This window comes from Morone saxatilis, unplaced genomic scaffold, assembly GCF_004916995.1.
Source record: "Morone saxatilis isolate NCDOM2014 unplaced genomic scaffold, NCSU_SB_2.0 Contig24, whole genome shotgun sequence".
NCBI lineage: Eukaryota > Metazoa > Chordata > Actinopteri > Moronidae > Morone > Morone saxatilis.
In genome coordinates this window covers 19452660-19471376 of record NW_023339807.1, presented here as the reverse complement: position 1 = coordinate 19471376, position 18717 = coordinate 19452660, and the positions used below count along the sequence as shown (strand labels likewise).

Below are 18717 nucleotides of genomic sequence, written 5' to 3'. Positions count from 1 at the left end.
AATATAAGAGCAGAAACAACAGCCAGCATATACAGTATCAAATATAAGAGCAGAAACAACAGCCAGCATATACAGTATCAATATAAGAGCAGAAACAACAGCCAGCATATACAGTATCAATATAAGAGCAGAAACAACAGCCAGCATATACAGTATCAATATAAGAGCAGAAACAAGCAGCCAGCATATACAGCATCCTTGCATGCTAACATTTGCTATTTATCACTAAACTCAAATTACAGCTGAGGCTGATAGGACAATTAGTTTTGTAGGTATTTGGTTGTAAATCAAAGTATTGACAATTTTGCCTGCATGGCTGCCAGTCAGAGGATCACCAAAGTTACTAGGATAAGTCTGGCAACCATGAATGTACAAAATTCTGTGCCAATCTAACATATTATTACGATCTAATAAGTACTTAAAACCAAAAATGTTAAATTGCTTCTGACACTAGAGGACCAGTCAGGAGATCTAGAGTCATAAGGATGCATCCTCTGTGAGCCAGGAAGTAGATGTTGAGAATTAGATAATAGCACTAACATGACTAACAATCTTTAAAATGTATTTGTAGGAATGTTTATACCAAATGTCATGGCAACCCCTCAGTTGTTGAAATACAGTCAGGATCAATGTGGTGGATAGAACAACTCACCATTCCTATGCAGAGCTAAAAAACATTGCCAAGCACACACAAACATCAACATAACACAGCTAATTCACAAAACACATGTCAGAATTAGCAGTACTTAGCCTGGTGCTGAGCGGGAAGCAGTTCTCAACAAGTGAAGGCAGGAAGTGGTCTGTATGGAGAGAAGTTGAGACCAACGGCGGGGGACGAGGGATGAAAATAATGGGTTTTTAATACATAAAACCGTCCTTATAGTAACACGACTGGACTTTCTGGTAATATGTTTGTCAATAAAACACAACAGAAGCAACAGTTGAACAAGTGAGCAAACAACATTTCCTTTGCAGAGGCAACCACAGACAATTCAAAAGGGAATATACTATCTAGTGAGAACCTTCTTTGTTGGGCCGGTACTGGTTCTGTGTGCCATTCCTTAACAAGACCTCCAATCAGGGAGTATACAATTTAGCAAATGGAGATGGCTTCTCTTATGAAATGTTTGTGATTAGCAGACCTATCAAAAATCCAGTAATGAAACCATTTCCTCACATTGCCAGCACAACAAAACATCAACATAACACAGCTATTCACAAACATCATGTCAGAATTAGCATACTTAGCCGTGGTGCTGAGCGTGAAGCAAGTTGTCAAACAATTGAAATGGCCAGAATGGTCTGTTAATGGAGATGAAGTAACCCAACCGCGGGGAGCGAGGGATTGAAAAGTAGATGGTTTTTATACATAAAACCGTCCTTATAGTAACACACTGACTTTCCTGGTAAGTATGTTTTGTCAATAAAAACTACAACAGAAGCAACAGTTGAAAACAAGTGACAACAACATTTTCCTTGACCAAGGCACCAACAAGACAACAAAAAAGGGAATATACTGATCTAATGTGATAACTTCTTTTGTGTGGGCCCCGGTACTTGGTTCCTGTGTGTCCAATGTCCTAGAACACAACCTCCTAATCAGGGAGTATTACAATTTAGCAAATGGAGATGGCTCTCTTATGGAAATGTTGTGATTAGCAGCACCATCATCCAGCTGAAACATTTCTCTGAACCAAAGCCAAATAGAAGTGCTGGAAGAAAATGTGAAAATTGACTGTTCTTGTGCTGACAAATAGCCATAATGTGTTTCCCATGAAGCCAATATTAACGAATCAGGTGCTGACAGTTTAAATGGACCGCCTTCACACAAAGGGTGTGCTTGATTTACGTTACGGCTGGAGTACTACCTGAACGCAGGGTTTTCCCTTTGGGAAGGAAATTACCAGACCTTTACTGTCGAAGGAGACTGTTATGGAGTTCCCACAAATTTTATTTAAAAAAACAAAACAAAAACTGTATTTCTAACCTTTTAACAAGAGACATTGTACAGAAATATCAAAAGACAAAGAGTGACCTTTCCATGAATCTTAATAGCAAATTTAGGCTCTCTCTTTATCTTGATTATAAATCCATGGCCCAAAGGTACGCAGAGAATGAGCACTGTTGTACGTTTTCTCTGACATTAAAGGCATTATGAAGAGAAACAACAGTCAATTATTTCAGCTTAATACTTGAATTCTGTAATTTCTGTTGGTGGAATTATCCCTGTAGACATGGATTTAATGTGATCATAAATTAAAGATGCCAATTTTAATTGTCTTTACATGCTCTATATGTGTAATCTGACAGCCCCAAATTGATTGATATGTGCTTGTTCAAACAATGTAATTTCCTTTAACAGTGAAAGTATCTTCTTGGAGAAAAATTTCCCCCACAAACTCACCAGTCCAGAGGAGAATTGTCCTTTCTGCAAACAAATAATCTTCATTGCAACGTACAGTACAGGCCTAAATACATTGTCCTTACATCTCCTTTTGACTTATTACATACATTAGCCTAGTTGTTGTGTGCTTCTTCATCATTAAGCGCCATACATTTTAATAGACAGGTTACTTCAAGTGTCCATCAGCTCCCACATTCATACTGCATCTTTTCCATATGGATTAATCAGTCTTTAAGACACCTCTTGGTTTAAAAGTTAAAAGTCAGTTAAACACAAACATTGCTACATAGGAAGTGCAATATCACAGTTCAGCTCTGTCAGAGCCAAGTATTGGCATAAGCATCACATCACTGTTGTCCTGTTTCCATGATGTTGCATTGTATCTAAAACAGGCTCTCGAGTCTTACAGGCTTCAGGGACATCTTGCCCACCCAAAGGTCTACGTCTGTCCTTCACAGAGCTCCCTTGAAGCCTTGTGTATCCTAGTAGTAATGCACTCTTCCAATAGTCCCTGTTCCCGACCCCAGGATATCAGGTTGGCCATTTCTCCAGATCTCACGAATGATACGTTCTCTCTCCTCCAGTCGCTGCGCCCGTTCCAGCTCCTCAGCTGAAGTAAATACGTTCACACTCAGTGTCCCATCTGATTGGCTGGTGTGATTACCAACAGGGATTTCTGTGCTGGGTAAAGGGATAGGTGCCTCTACATCATCCCCATCTTCATCTTCATCATCTTCACTCTCCTCGTCCTCCTCACTGATGTCCTTTAAGTGTTTCTTCTCAGGCGTGGAGGTTGAGGCGATGTTGGTCCGCGGCTTGCAGGAGATCCGGATGACCAGGAGGCAGAGCGTCAGCACCAGGCCGAAACACACTCCGAGCACAAAGTAAAGGCCGAAGCTCTCTGGGTTTGCTAAGAAAAGGACCAAAAAGAATAAAATCAGATGGAGTAAAATGTTGTTATTCATATTTTGAATAGAGTTCACTAAGGCAGTGCCATGGTGTGACTTACCCTTAATGTGTGCATATGCAGCTATGCTGTTGCTCAGGAGGTCCATTTCTTTTTTCTTCACATCCATGGTGATCTTCGCTCAGCTTTCTTCACGCCTGAAGAACGACAAAAGTATAACACGGCATATTAAATCTGACGTTTGTGTATAATGCAACTAGACACCATGTAATTGCTCTTCCAGGTGCTAAAAGTCTTTGAAATACTTCTCGAGCACCCTTCCTCCAGTGACACATTCTGTTCAGTGCCTGAATGTCAAACCCACTGACCACAGTACTTTTTCATACGGTTGGGATGAGGCCTCCAAGAGTCAAACAAAAGCCCCTCTGTGTCCTCCTAAAGTACTGCCTTCAATTGGGATCATCATAACGCATTTGGCACATGGCACTCTGCCTCTGCCATTCTCTCTGAACCCTAACAGCTCTCTATAAAAGAGGTCAAGAGTCAATTTCCCAAGTAGTCACAAAGGACTCCTTCCTGCCTGAAGGGACTCAATTTGTGAAGCCCAGACTAAAAGCCAGTGCGTTGTTGTCTTATTTGTATTGTTTGGACATCGTAACCCTGACATTTAAATTATCTGTCCTCCTCCTTTTTTCCTGTTGGTCCGAGGAGCTCTATTGTGTTTTTAACCGGCCTGCGTGCAGTCATGACTCCTAACACTCCCAAGGAAGTAGAACCTTTGGAGCCGCAGATGAGTTACAAGAACAGTTCATGTTCATTGTCCTTTGCAGTCTGGTTTTTGTTTTCAGTAATTATCTATATTCAGTCCTCTGTGTTACCTTCATGCTACCTCCTCTCTCAGCAGATTTTGTCTTCAGGAGAAACAAGCCTGTTTCTCATCTGAAAAAATCATTTATTGGACTTGCCACCACGGAACATTGAACCAGGGTCGTGTCTTTCTGCATTTCCTCCATTTACCTTCCCCAGCTCCCCTCCTCCCCCAACATGCTGCCCTTTCCTGCTGACTTTGGCTTTTTTTCTTCCACTTTGTGAACAATTTCCACCTCCCTAGCTTAATGACATCATGGTGTTGCACCATAACACACATAAGAGTGTTGATGGCAACAGAGGAGAGACCAGTTCAAAATAAAAGGAGGAGCCTTTCATGCTTCCAAGTCATGTTAGCGCCATTCTCCTTTAACATGTGCTTTGTGTTGTGGCTGGCTGTGGAAAAAACATTCTGTTCATGCGAAATGATGACGAACTCTGAAGCCGCCCCACTCTAACCTGAGTGCACTGCTTTCTGAGTTGAACCATATGTCAGTTTGCCTACACATGGATCATATGGATGTCCTCAAATTGCACAAACCACATGTTTGTGTTTGCATTTACCTTCAAATCGTACCCACTGATAACCTCAGACCCTGATTTTCATCACGAGAATGAGAATGATTTATGCAGCATTTGTGCTTATTTGTTGCTGCAGCTTTCAGTCAAATGCAAACATAAAACAACACATGTGTAAACCATATGTAATGTGGCCCACTAATAAACTTTAAACAAAGCAAAAATTATCCTGTTAAAGCAGAAGTAAACAGAAAGTAGAGCACAAATAAAGTATGAAACTTACCACAAAATTAAACTTTGGAGCACTTCCTCAGTCCCAGCTCATAGTGTAATGAGAAGTTGGAAAATGGATGCAAAATGATCACACTCCACTTCTCTCTCTCTCTCTCTCTCTCACTTGCTGCTGGATCAGGGACTGTGATCTTTGGTCCTCAGGCTAAACAGACAAGAGCAAACAAACACACACACAGACACACACACAGACGTCAAGCTACATTAGATCCAAACTCACTGAGGTGTCTGCAATGCAAACAACGACAGGCCTATTGCACGATACAGGAGAGGAAGGAACTGTGCTGTCTTGAGCTGTACACAGTAAATGCACAGTGACTGCAAAAACACAGGAATGTTCAGGCTGTATATTGCAATATGAAAAAGCAAAGCAAACAATATTTTAAAGGTCCTACTGAAAAAAATATTTTACCAAAGAACCAGAAGATATAGGCTATACCGCATTTGTTTCGGATTTGTCTAACTTCTTGGTAAAAACTGTATTACCAAAAATAATACACTTTTATTTTGTTCAGCAGGTTCCTGAATTTTAGGTTCCGACTGACTTACTGTAATTGTATTGGTGCAATGTCGGTGTTTGCATGAACTAGTTTGTTGCATAACTTCAGTACCAAAAGGGAGTGAACCAGCTGGGGGGGCAACGTTGTTAATCTTTACCTAGATTCATCTGTGATTTGAGCTCTTTGACTTTGTACATTAGTTACTCTATAAACTCTATATTAAAGCATGCAGTGCTGAGGTTACAGGACTACTACTATAGCCCAGTCATTTGCAGTCACCACAACTGCACCTATTACAGAGAGACAGTTAACATTAGCTATACTCCCCTCTTTTCGTGTATTGTGTAATAAACACAGTCACAGAGTGTGTGGGAGCTGCCGATGATTCAGCAGGTGTTGAACATGAATTAAAAAAAAAAGTCTGGCTTCAACTTTCCGAGTGGAAGCTAATTAGCCTAGCTTACAAGCTTACAAGCTTACACTTTCTGAGTGGGATGCCAAATTAACAGCACAATGGGAAAATGTTGAAGGGGCAGATGTGGACACATAGCCAGCCCTAAATGGACTTTTTGGGAAAGGGGAAAAAAGCTTCTTGTATCAATGTTCGCAGGCTATACAAGGCTATGATGTGCTACAGTCTGTCGTGCACCACAAAATCTGTCAGCTCTTATCCTCAGAAATCTGGCTTACAAGTTGTTTTGATGTCCAAAAACAGTTTTGTCCTTTTTTGAAAAATGGAGAAAAAAAAACATGCACAGTAACTGCATGTATCATTACAGTTTATATTCTCTCACATAAAAAGTAAGAAGAAATAAAATTTCAGTTTGACTCTAAAGCAGGAGGAAAACAGAATAGGGGGAACAAAACATTCAAGTGTTCCTGCTACACCAAAGTCCCTTTAGGTCTCTAGCAACTCACACCGCAACACAATCTTTCTAAAATCCTACAACAAGAACCCTAGAATCACTTTCCTTTTACTCAATAAAACCCCTTTACATGCCAGGTGGGGGATCGAGAGCTGTTAAAAATGCTGCGCTGTGAAGTTTTCTAACTTGTAGGCCTGTTTAGGAAAAAGCTCCTCTGCCAGCTGCAGTTGGTTTAGCAAAGCCTCTGTGCTTTCCAGGGCAGATTTTGATCTTGCTGACTCTTGGCAGATCCTATGTACACTACAGAGCGCCTGACTGAGACAGCGCTCGGGGGCTAAGTGACAGAGCGGTCACTATAGCAACATGCTTTCCAGGCCGCCCCCTCGGTCCCCACGGGAGCAAGACGATGGGCCTTTTGTTTCTGCAGTGCGCCATAGGGATGGACCTACGCGTTGTCTTCCTGTCGAGCTTCCTTCCTTTCTTTTCAATTATGAACAAGTTCATCGCCTCCCCCCCACAGAGACTAATCCCTCCCTACTAATGGGATCTATTCATCATTATCCAAGCAGAGCTGAGGAACATGGGATTTCAATGAGATATTTTGTTTTTGTCTCAAGGGTAATAAAGCGAACGGCTCGAATGACTACAGCCGTTCTCCTAGCCAAGGTCAAAGCTAATGACTGGACACCTACAGTACAGTAACTGGCCCCTTCTCACACTGGAATGCAGCAAACCTGAGCTTCATCAGGACTTAGGCATCTGTTACTGGTGGTTAATGACAACTGGAGACCTGTTTAAAGCCTATCTAAACACTAATTATCCTGCCCTGTTGTTTTGTTGTGTTTTTGTTTCACCCCAAGAAGGAAATTATTAACAGACCTCCTCCTCCCCAGCTATGTACTATCCCATGATTCAACTTTCAGTAATTTTCTCCAAGTGACCCAATTTGCTTTTCTATTGCAGATGTTGCCCTACCCTACAGCCTTGAAAATGAAATCTTAATTATAACAAAGGAGTCATGCATTAGTGATTTGATGTCTCATTTAGTCATATCATGTTTTACTCAGGCTTAAGTTGCATTATAAAGCCCCCATGTAAATATTATGACTAAAAACAGCAGTCCTCAAATTATGGCTCCTGACATAATCATAATCTCTTGACATATTCAGATATTGACAATAACCATGACAGCTTAACACAAAGTAGCAATTACAATTGCATTTAGTGATTTCATTACTTTGGATAGGACCAGGATGGCCATGCACTTTGGCATAAATCAAATAAACAAACAATCAAACAAAGCTTTTTACTTCTCACACTCCAAACTGCAACTTTTGTGGAGTGACGAATTGTGGGAGCCTTCACACCAACTGTTCTGCCATATAGGTGAGAATATCTCAAGAATCAGGACACCATATGGTGTTATTGCAAACCTCAACAAGTATTTCAATGCAACTGTGTTGTCTTTTAATACAAGCTTTTAAAGTTATAATAGTTATATAATTATCAAAAAAGAGTCAAATGCATAAAAAAACATATAAGACAGCTAAAATGTAATTTTCCAATGATCTAGCCAAACCTTTGGCAGCACGTGCCTTTGTGCCACGTCTGAGCTCCTGTGACGTTAATGTTTAGTCCTATTTTTTATCCCTGCTAGCTTATCATTTGCTCTTTCCTGGCCTCATATCCTGAGGTCAAAGACTCAGGCATCCCCTTCCTGAGTCCTTTGCACGCTGCTGACTATTAAATAATCACTTAACCCATCCTGATATGACTTCAACTGTGTGGGAAACATGTCTTCATGTCTTTATCTCATATTAAACCAAAACAAAATATAATCCCAGTAACAAATGATAAAGGTTGCAACTAACTCAGCTAATTCTTCCCAAAATCTGTCCATCAGCGGAGTTATTTATATGTGAAGTCACTGCAGAAAATGTGCTCAGACTGAAGCCAGCATAAACACAGCATGGTGTGGTGTTGCAGCCTGAGAAGAGGTCAAACATTATTTCTGACTGAGCATTGTTTGCTTTGGTTTGGATGGAGGAGCTGAGTAAAAAAAAAAACTCCAAACTATCATGTAGTGTGATATTTTTGTTGTCATCCACTTGGAGACCACATTGGTCCATCCTTTGTCCCTTTCCGCAGGAACAACATCCCGGTTAAAGCCCTCCTTCAGCATCACTGCTATTGTCTAAGATAAGTATGTTAAGACAGAATGACTGAGCTGAGATGTCAACTGGGTGATTTATTAGCTACCTCCTAACAGGGGCAGACCTCCAAAGCAAAAGTTTGTCACAGAATAGAAGCACTTTTCCCTAGATACTTCACCAGTAATGCTTGTTTCATAAGCCATCCAACCACAATACTCCTCTTTCACAATGAAGAAATCATGTCAAAGTCATAACCCCTTCAGTGGAAATTATGCAGGGAGTCAAGCCACATTTGATTTATACACAGAAGATGAAACGGTCAGATTACACAAGGGAGTGAGTCGGTGTTATTTACTCATTGTAATGACACACGCCGAACCGCAGAGGGGAAGACATATTTTTAATACCTTGAATTTCTGTGCAGCCGCAACAATTCCTGGCACAACGGACGGTCTTTCTGCGGTTCGCCTGGGACAAAGCTTCAGAGACTGAAAACTGCCAGATTTAAATTTAATCACATTTCATTGTTTTTAAAGTCCACACACAGGCTGTCTCTTGTGAGGGAGATCACAGAAGCTGTTGTAAATTAGAATTTATAGCATCTTACATAGTATTCTTGCTCTTGATTATGTTCATTTAAAAGTTCCTTCTTTGATTCTGCGGCTGCTACTGAAAAGAAAATCAAGTCTGGTCTTAATGATGCACAGCATCAAACAAACCATTCTGGGTAATTTATTCACTATTTTCAGCTTGCGGAGCACATTCTGAAACGCTGTGTGTCCCCCTTAGCTAAATATACTAATCAAAGCTCAGTTTCAGTTATTCCCTCACACATGAGGAAATTTCTTTCAGTGGACGATAAAAGGTTAACAGTACCCTTCAAACTGCCAAAGAATCTGAAACTGTATCACAAAAGTGTCTGCTGGATGTCTCTACGAGCAATTTATCACACACCTGTAATCAAGCCAGAAAACTGTCTCCAAGTCCTAAAACATAATGGAACTTCAAGCTACCCCCAAAACAGCAGAGGTGCAGGCGATCACTTTCCACCCGATAAACAGAAACACTGTCCAAACCGAGATCCTTGTTCACAATGTCTGTGAAAGCATTCATGAACGTCCACAGGGTGAAGGTAATTTCTCCACAGTGAGCTTTCTTCATATCCAAGAAGGTTGCAAAGGACATTTCTGGAGAAAGTAAGCGTGCATTTCTTCCCAGTTGCTCTTGACATGAAGATCTTGGGTTTCAAGCTGTGCGAACTGTTAGTGCTGCTTCCACTATGTCAAGGCCTGCCAGAGGATCTGACTGAGAGGAAAACTGTTGCATTTGGAAACAAGACAGGCATGTGGTTGCCATCAAGACAGGGACCTGGAGCACCAGGTGAGGTTGACCTCAAACTGACCTGGAGCAGAGAGTATTGGCATTACTTTTATAGTTTGTTTTACTCTTGTACTTGAAGAGTTAAACAGACCACAGAAAATAAAATATTGCACATACAATTAACACACAGGTAACACTTCTCCTGGTGTGTCAGAAATACCAGCTGTGCCACTGTAATATTTGTTTGGATCTGATCTGAGAAAAACAACAAGGCTTGCAGTGTGAATGTAGCTTAAATTAAACATGAAACCCCCCCCCCCATCTAACACTTTCTGTAGGTAAAAACAGACAAACATATTTTAAATCATGTTTGACCCTAGTCTGAACTACAGTGTGCCGCCAGAAACAAATGCAAATGCAAAGTTAGAACTTGCCCGACTTTTATTAAGTTTTCTTCTTGAGTGGGTCTTAGCTAGAAATAAATTTTGATTTTGATCCAGACCTGTATTGTTTGTGCAACATTCAAACATTTTTGTTCCATTAGACGATTCGATCTTATCCAAAGTTCTTAAGTATGGCTGAGTGTTTGATATAGAGCTGAAAGAAAGCTTTGTTTTTTTCATGTGTTGATGTATTTGGCTTTGGGCATGTACTTTTTTTGACATAGACTCAATGAACAACAGCTTTTCTGTTGAGGACAAAAAACTTTTCCAGGAGTAAACACAGAATCAAACCAGTCAGGCATTGTTGGCCAATTATTATTATATTATTTGACTTGACACTGCACTTTTCAACAAGGGCAGGATTATAAATTCAACATGACTCAGTTTGCCAGTGTGACGCCAGCTTGCCTCAGAGTAACTGCAACCCTTGCCTCAGTGAATCCCTGTGTATCCTTGTGTCATAAAAAGTGAACCACAGTGCACTGCTTGTCCAGTGAGTGGCATTTTTTGTGGGCTATGGCAGGTAATAGGAGGGTAATGGAGATATGGGACTGAGCTGGGGGTAAGGGCAAGTGGTTAATAGCACCCAGATGTGTTCCTGATGTGAAGCAAAGCTTTACTATGTAAATCAAGAAGAGATATCCTATGTACCATCTTCATACTGACGTTATCACGGTACCAATCAAGCAAATCAAGCAGTGCTCATGGCAGTAGGAGGCCACAGTGGAACCACAGCTGTGTGTGTGTTTGCGGACATAGTTTATTTGTGTGTGTATAGCATCTGTCTGTGTATGTTCCTGTATGTTTAAAATTGATTCATATGAACATTCCTCTATGATTCTCTAAAGCGGGGTGGGCTTTAGATCATCCTAAGCTCAGAGCTCCAAAAATAGAGCTATGATCTCACCCTTTTCATTGATCTGGGCCACCATCCAACAGAACGCCAGCGCCACATACTGTGTCAATTATGGACCCTATGGATTACTCTGTGACACAAAACACGTGTTTGCCCTTTATATGATTGGGTCTGTAGCATTTACTCTACAGCGGTCATGGTGCAGCTCCAAGAGATTTAGAGGAACATTTAGAGTTAAAAGTGTAAAAGTCAAGGCTGTTGCCTGTTTTTAGATATTACTTACTTACTTACCTTTATTAGCAATCAGTAGTAATTACAACAACATAATTATCATGGTGCTCCTTGAATTACAGTGGTATCATATTTTTACAAGAGGGATAAGTAAATACACCCCTCAGAGCCTCAATGTCTACTGAAAAGTTTGTTACCACATAGGAAGATGATGTAGAGGTAAAATTAATGCTTTGTCATTTGGTTTTTGTCGCTAAGGAATTAAATATCCTATACGGTTGTAAGCTTGTTGGGTTGGAGCATTGGTGCAATTTGGTTCCAAAACAAGAGTACAGTCTAGAAAAAAAGAGATCTCAGTGCTGTTTTTGGTTCTGATCCTCTAGGACTTCCTAGAAATGTTTTTTTTTTCTGATTGTCTATTTAATACTGCCTCCAGACTGTGACTAACTAATCTTGGCTCAACTCTCATTTGCTAATATTGTTTGACACAACAAACATACCAACTATACATGAGGTTCTTGTCTGTTGCATCATGTCTGACCAAATATTAACATACAATTTAAACAAAAAAAACAAAAAGCCCACCACTTATGTGCAAGTTCAAGTAAATTTTTGTGTGTGTTTTAGTTTCTGTGTGTCCCCCTTCGTATGTGTGTGTATGTGTGTGCGCATCCGAGATATGAGTGTAAGCTTAGGCAAACCCACTGGACTTAGCTTGTCAAACATCTGCCCGAGCCTAAACAGGGGAGTGTCTTGACCAGTGAAGCTCCTACTAGAGAGCAATAAGCCCTGAGCCCTGGAAGACATCAGTGGTTGATGGGAGCTTTGCTAAACACAGTTTGTGAGACACGTCATTCATCAAACTGCCTTTTCTATTACTCTAAAATATCCTCTCGGTTGCTTAATGTTAGTGAGATTAAAGCTGTGGTAGGCAGAGTATAAGTTCTTGTCATTTATATCTTCATGTATATTGATAATGTCACCATTCATATATGGCCAGCAAGTTTATGACATCATCAAAGAGAACAACTGTTCTGAGTAAAACCTTGCTGCTATCTATAAACTCTCCCATCTGATAACCATAGTACTGAATATGAGGCAAGGGGGTTGTAATCTGCAACTGCATTACTAGATGGCACAAAATAACAGTGGCTCTTTAAATAAAAATAAAAAAACATTTGCATTGGTTGAAAAATAACAGCAGCAGCAGCAGAATCAGTTGGACATAAAGAGCAGTAGTACTGCTGCCACCACTCTGTTATGGATGCTTCAAAGAGATCAACTGATGATCAGCTGATCCGGGTAACAATAATGGCTCCATGTCATTGGCCAAATGTGCACCATGAAATTTTTTTTATCACAGTAGTTTTAACTTTTCCTACATTCATTTGTCCTGATATGACTGTTTTTGGTCAACAGTAGAGCCCAATCAAAGTTGTAGGTCAGTTAAGGTCAGTATGATTTAGTGTAAAACTGAACTATTATTATCTGCCAAAACACAGATTGCTGTGTGTGTGTGTGTGTGTGTGTGTGTGTGTGTGCAGTGAGCCACTGCTACAGTACAAATGATCTGACTAAACTGATACCATGTTTAGCTAGCCTTGAAGAGTTTGGGAAAAGAGAGTGAACATGATAGCAGAGCTGCATCATGAAATCATAACTCATTTTAATTTATGTATGTTGAAGCTTTTCCATTTACTCTGTCTACCATTTCCTGTTGGACTAGCTTTTCTGCACCATGCTACAATGCAGAAACTGACCAACCAACAGTGAACTCTTTATGCAGATTTTTTTCTGCGTGTCCAAGTAATACTGGGACATAAGAGAGACATTATACTGTATGTATATACATTAAGACTTAAATTGCTGAACTTGCAAACTACTTCGCTGTTATTGCTGTGGTCTACAACAATCCAGGATAATTAATGTTTTAATATAATAGTGCTCTCCTTAAGCCATACACTAAATGAGAAACTGAAAATTAAAGAAGCTGCTCTTTACATGTGACCAGGACAATATCCACTTTAGGGAGATATTTTTTGCTGATCATTATCGTGATAAACATTACCTTTCTTGCCAGAGGTTGTATTTATTTCCTTTCACTGGGTAAAGCTGTCTATGCTAGGCTTCTTTTGACTTATCTCAGCTTTGTGTGGGCTGAAACTTTCTGTATCTCCCTTACACAAATTGGTACCCTGGGAGCTTAGACAGTCCAAATCAGAGTCTGACCTCTGACCTCTGGGTAAATAGAGTAAGTTAACAACCATTCTCAGATAAGACAGGCCAACTGATAAGGGAGTCAGCGGGGTTTTGGGAAAAGGAAAGTCTGCTGGCATAGAATAGCTCGGAGAGGTCATACAGAAGTCAACTCTTCTCAGCTAGCCTTGAAGGGGTTACTTAACTAATATAAGCATCCACACTCATCCTATGGAAGGTTATCTGATTGACTGGAGGAGGCACAGCTAAAGTGCTGCCAGCCCACTCAGATAGTGTAAATTAATGGAGACCCCTGAGAACAGCCCAGCCCTATCCAGCCTCCACCCATCACCTCGCTTTCTCCCTGATAAGAGGTGCGGACCACAGTCCAGTGGAGAGAAAGAGAGCTTTGGAAGCTGAAACATGTGGTTAGCTGCTGTCCTGCATGAGCTCATGTAAAAAAGGGCAACAGCTGAAAAAGAAATAGAGCCATATGCACCATGTGTATACTTTTCATGGCACATTTTTGAGATCTCCCACCTCAGTTGTCTCTGATTACATGACGTGTGCTCTTTCTGGCCTCACGAAAAATACAAAAAGCGACAGGATGTTTGCTTTGATTGTAGCAAGGTAACAACTAATTAATCGCCACAAGGTTAGCCAATAATGTGCAGCTGCACAGGAAAGCCATACCCAGGCTCTCCTGTCCCGTCTCAGCTGTAAGTGCTGCATCAGCTCCTCTTTGGCAGTGGTTCACAGAATATACGCTGAAAACATGTCACTGCTTGGATGGATGTGGATATTTAGCTTAGTCCAGGACTGATTATGCCAAAAACATAATGCTATACTGTAATAAGATAATAGGTTATTACTATAAAAACAACATGCATAAAAAACAGCTTTATCGAGTTGTTTACTCTGTTGTTATCAAAAACTCCTTCACTTCTTTGTCATTTAACCACAGTTTATCAGAATATAAACAATCACACAAGGAACTCATATTTCCTGTTAAATAAAAACTTACTAGAGCTGCTGTGATGAGAAACCAGATATCAAACTTTATAGCCCATGGAAGTTTTCCCAAACCCACTCACCTCTAAACAAGCCTGCCAAAGTAACGTTTTAGTTCACATGAGATGCAGAGAATTAAAACCACAGACGCTCTCAACTGCAGAAAAACCTGATCCATCCTAAAAGTTCAGTTACAGAAGAGATGTGGTTCACTGGGGTTTCTATGGTAATGCACATACACTGAAATAAACTCACCAGTCTGTGATGACAAGAAATGTCCCTCTGAATCTGTTCAGTCCACACAGAAAGCTTCAGGCAAACTGCAAATTTCTGCCCTCTTTCCCTCCAAATTTTGAAAAACAACACAGCATTACAAGCAGTCCTGACTGCTTTCAGTTCATTCCCTGTTGCTGGTGTGTTCACGTCCTGAAGAGCGTGTGTGTTTGTCTGCCTGAGCGTGTGTGTGTACAGAGTCTGGGGAAGAGGTGGTAACTTCCTCTCAAAGTTGGAGACGGAGTGAGTAACAGAGTTTTCTCTCTCCCGGCTCCAATCCACAAGAAGCAGGAAAAGCTGTCATACTATCCCCCTTTTCAGACGGAAAAAAAGAGGAACAGCCTAAAAAGGGCAAGCTCGGGGAAGAGGGGAGGGAGGAAAGTGGTTGTGTGTGTGTGTGGGTCTAGTGTGTGTGTGGTGGGGTGTGATGTGGTGTGGGGGGGGGACTTGCCCTCTGTTGTTAAGGAAACCGGCAGCAAGCAACTCCAGGGAAATTTGCTCAAGTTTTTCCATACAGTCCAGTGTGACAGGAAAACAACATCAACAAAGAAACAATACTGTGGATGTTGTGTGATGTTGCTCTGTAAATCTTAAGTGAATAGCCTGTCATTTTTTGAAATTATTGGCTTTCTTGCAGAGAGTTAGAGTTAAAAGATCAATACCACTTTCACATCATACTAAATATGAAGCTAGATAGCTTAGCTTAGCATAGCAATGCTAACTGTATTAGCCTATATTTATCAGACAGATGTAAAATCTTCTCTTACAACTCATAGAAAGAAGGCAAATGAGCAAATTTCCCCAAATGTCAAACTATTTTATTATGCATACATTTAGAAGTGCATTTATTCTGCTTCTGTTGGGAAAAAAAAAAAAAATAAATAAATAAAAAATAAAGTCTATTAAAATACCAAAACATATTTACCCCCTGGTGATATTACTCATAATTATATACACAATACACTGTTTAATGCAATATAAACTGCAATGTGCTGACAGAAAGTGTCGTAAGCACTTCCTCAGAATGCATGAAGTTGAAGATGATGCTTACAATATGATGAAGAATCTCCTAGGTTTTATGTTGCTTTATATTTTAAATGTCAATTCAGAAATGTTATGAGCATTTGCAACTTATTACTGGAGTCACGTTCCACCCAGAACTGCAGTGCACAGCTATAATGAGAAGGCTATATGGCTTTGGTGAAAGCAGCCTCACACAAAACATGGTAAACATGTAATCACAATAATATGTCAACTCCCATGCTGAAGGAGTTGACATACTAATTGCTAACAGCTGCGAGCTACATGAAAAAAAACTCTTCTGGTAGATTGCATCAATGATCAACCGCACGACTAGAGCAACAATAACGTTGTTTTATAAGTCACATATATTCGAGTTCACAGCACACACTCTGAACTTGTGCTTGTCATATTTTGCAACCAGCTCAACGTTTACTCAACTTTAAGAGCCGTGTACCATCCCAGTGGGCTCAGCTGTAAATCTTCGTGGCCACCAAGCTTCGTCTTCACCAAATTTTATTAAAGCCATGCGCTGGGGAGGGCATAATGACATTTTTCATTAGTGTTACTCTGACTCTTCATAGGAAAAATAGGGAAGAAAAAGCTGAGAGCAGTGAAATCAAGGGCTCATTTTATTCTTTCAAAGGGTCAACATTAGAGCAGAGCTGTTATTGTGCTACACCCTGCTGGGGCTTGAAAGAACATCTTGGTCCGGATCCCACATATTTCTCTCAGTAACCCACTTGCTAACCTGAGCAGCCAGCATATGAGCAGCCACAAAAACTTGTGATACACTCACTTCAGTTGAAATTGCATTGCATATTGCACCCATTGGGGTTTCAGGCCCATCACTCCAAATCAAATATCCTCCCACTGCTTCTTTTTCAAATTTCAGCTTTTCCCTATCCCCTCATTGAAACAAATCCTGGATGCAAACAAAACAAAAAGAAACGCAGAAGGCACCTCTCCAATATCTTTCCCTGTCAGCTCAATCAATGAAGAGGAGGTGCAGGGGCTAGAGCAAGGGGTTTCGGAAAAGGTTTTGTCCCTTTAGTGCCAGAATTTAAAAGTTTCTCTGAGCTGCATCAGTGATCACATTCCTGCCTAGATCTCCTCATGGCTGGCAGATGTCCACCTGTCCCTGGGGCTGATTTATACTCCAGCACTGGGTTGGTCTGAAGAGGGTGGATAAGTTAACGGTAAGGGAATGGAGAGAGACAGGGGAATGAAAAGGAGAAGAAGAAGAAGAAGAAGAAGAAGAAGAAGAAGAAGAAGAAGGAAGAATATGCAAGCAAGAGAGAGAGGAGGTGAAAATTATACTTAAAGGGAAATGAGAGCAGTCTAATTACAGGGCACCTATGCCTTTCAAGGAGGACTTTTCTTGGATCACGTCAGACAAACCTGAGCATGCCAGTGTGGTGTTCAATGTAAATACACAGTATATCATGATAATCTGTTGCAGAGGCGGAAACAGGGAAGGATACGTGGCTGATGACCGGGGAGGGTCTTTCTGCAGGTGGGGAAGGATGAAATAAGCAGTGAAGGTGTGTGTGTGTGTGTGGAGACAGGAGGGTGGGGGGGGGTTTGAACAAGATAGCACTCGTTCTTAGAGGCTGCTGCCGGGGTGAAGCGAGGTGATATGCTCCAAACAGGTTTCATAGGAACAAAAGCTAACTATTGTCTTTAACCTACATTAATATTTGCAGTGCGTTTCATGAGAGAGCCGCCTCACCCACTCATTTTCCAAAGGTTGCCACACAGAGCCTTTGTTGGTGATCTGCTCTGTAGGGAGGCTGTGTAAATGAATAGTGCATGGAAACCTCTGATGTAAGGCTGAGTTTGGTTGGTAAGGGTAGATCACAAAGTAAAGAAATCAAGAAAGGAAACGTTTGAACTTGAGACACTGTCAACATTTTTGAAGTGCAAACTTAGTGCCATCCATTTAGAGGAAAGCTGTGATTTTTCAAGAAAGCCAATAATCTGATAATTGACATGGAAGTATAATAATTAAAGCTGTGTCTTCCTTGCAGAAACCTCAGAGGAAAAAAAAACACCACCCATGGATGACTCATCTGTACACCGAACACTGAAATAAAATATCCTAGGAGGGCGCCATATGAGAATTAGGATTGTTCTTTCCTAAATCAAAAACATACTGAGATATCAAACAGCAAACATATGTTGCTAAGAGCTTTAGCTTGCGTCAATAGACAAATAACATGGAGAAACAGACAGAATGAGTGAAGACAAAGGAAAGAGGAGGGATAACATTGTCTTTGTCATTTTCTTAGTGTAGGTTATCATCAAGCTTGTCAAACACTGGCATTCACAAACTGCTCATTAAAACTTCCTGGCAAACCTGTAGATGGATCTAGTCAAGGTATATACCTTCAGGTACTCTCCACACCCTGTTTCCAGTGCATGAAAACACATGTCTTTGTCTTTGGCCCCCGGTGCCCCCCCATAAAAAAGCACACTGGAGTCATCTGCCAGCAGTAGCTTCTTTATGGGAGAGATGGGATCCCAGAGCAGGGAGCTCTTGTGCACAGGGCTTGTTTTGTGATCATAAGTCTGATCTCTGTCCTGCTGTGATTTTCCACTCCCTCTGCATGCATAAATAATAAATCACATGCACATATGTAGGCACATGTATAGAGACATACAAGTAGATGCTGTATTCTATCCTTAGTGTTCCATACACCTACATCCTCCTTAATAACAAGCTTAAAGCATCAGTTCACACCCATTATTAAAAAGATATTTTCTTACTTACTTCCAGTGGCTCAGGTATTGGTCTCAGAGCGTTCTGTTTCCACCCCTAAATGTGAATCCAATTTTAAATGTGGTGCTGAAAAATCTC

General features: G+C 40.7%; 1 protein-coding gene across 1 annotated transcript; it reads right to left on the bottom strand.

Annotated features, from left to right (window-relative positions):
* Window positions 1-1933: 1933 nt before the first annotated feature.
* eva1ba (eva-1 homolog Ba (C. elegans)) lies at window positions 1934-15091 on the bottom strand. Its single transcript, XM_035672950.1, has 4 exons — window positions 14820-15091; window positions 4981-5133; window positions 3414-3508; window positions 1934-3314 (listed from the first exon to the last, which is right to left on the bottom strand). The coding sequence occupies exons 3-4, from the start codon at window positions 3478-3480 to the stop codon at window positions 2887-2889; spliced, it is 495 nt and encodes a 164-aa protein (XP_035528843.1). The 5' UTR covers window positions 3481-3508; window positions 4981-5133; window positions 14820-15091; the 3' UTR covers window positions 1934-2886.
* Between the last annotated feature and the right edge of the window lie 3626 nt (window positions 15092-18717).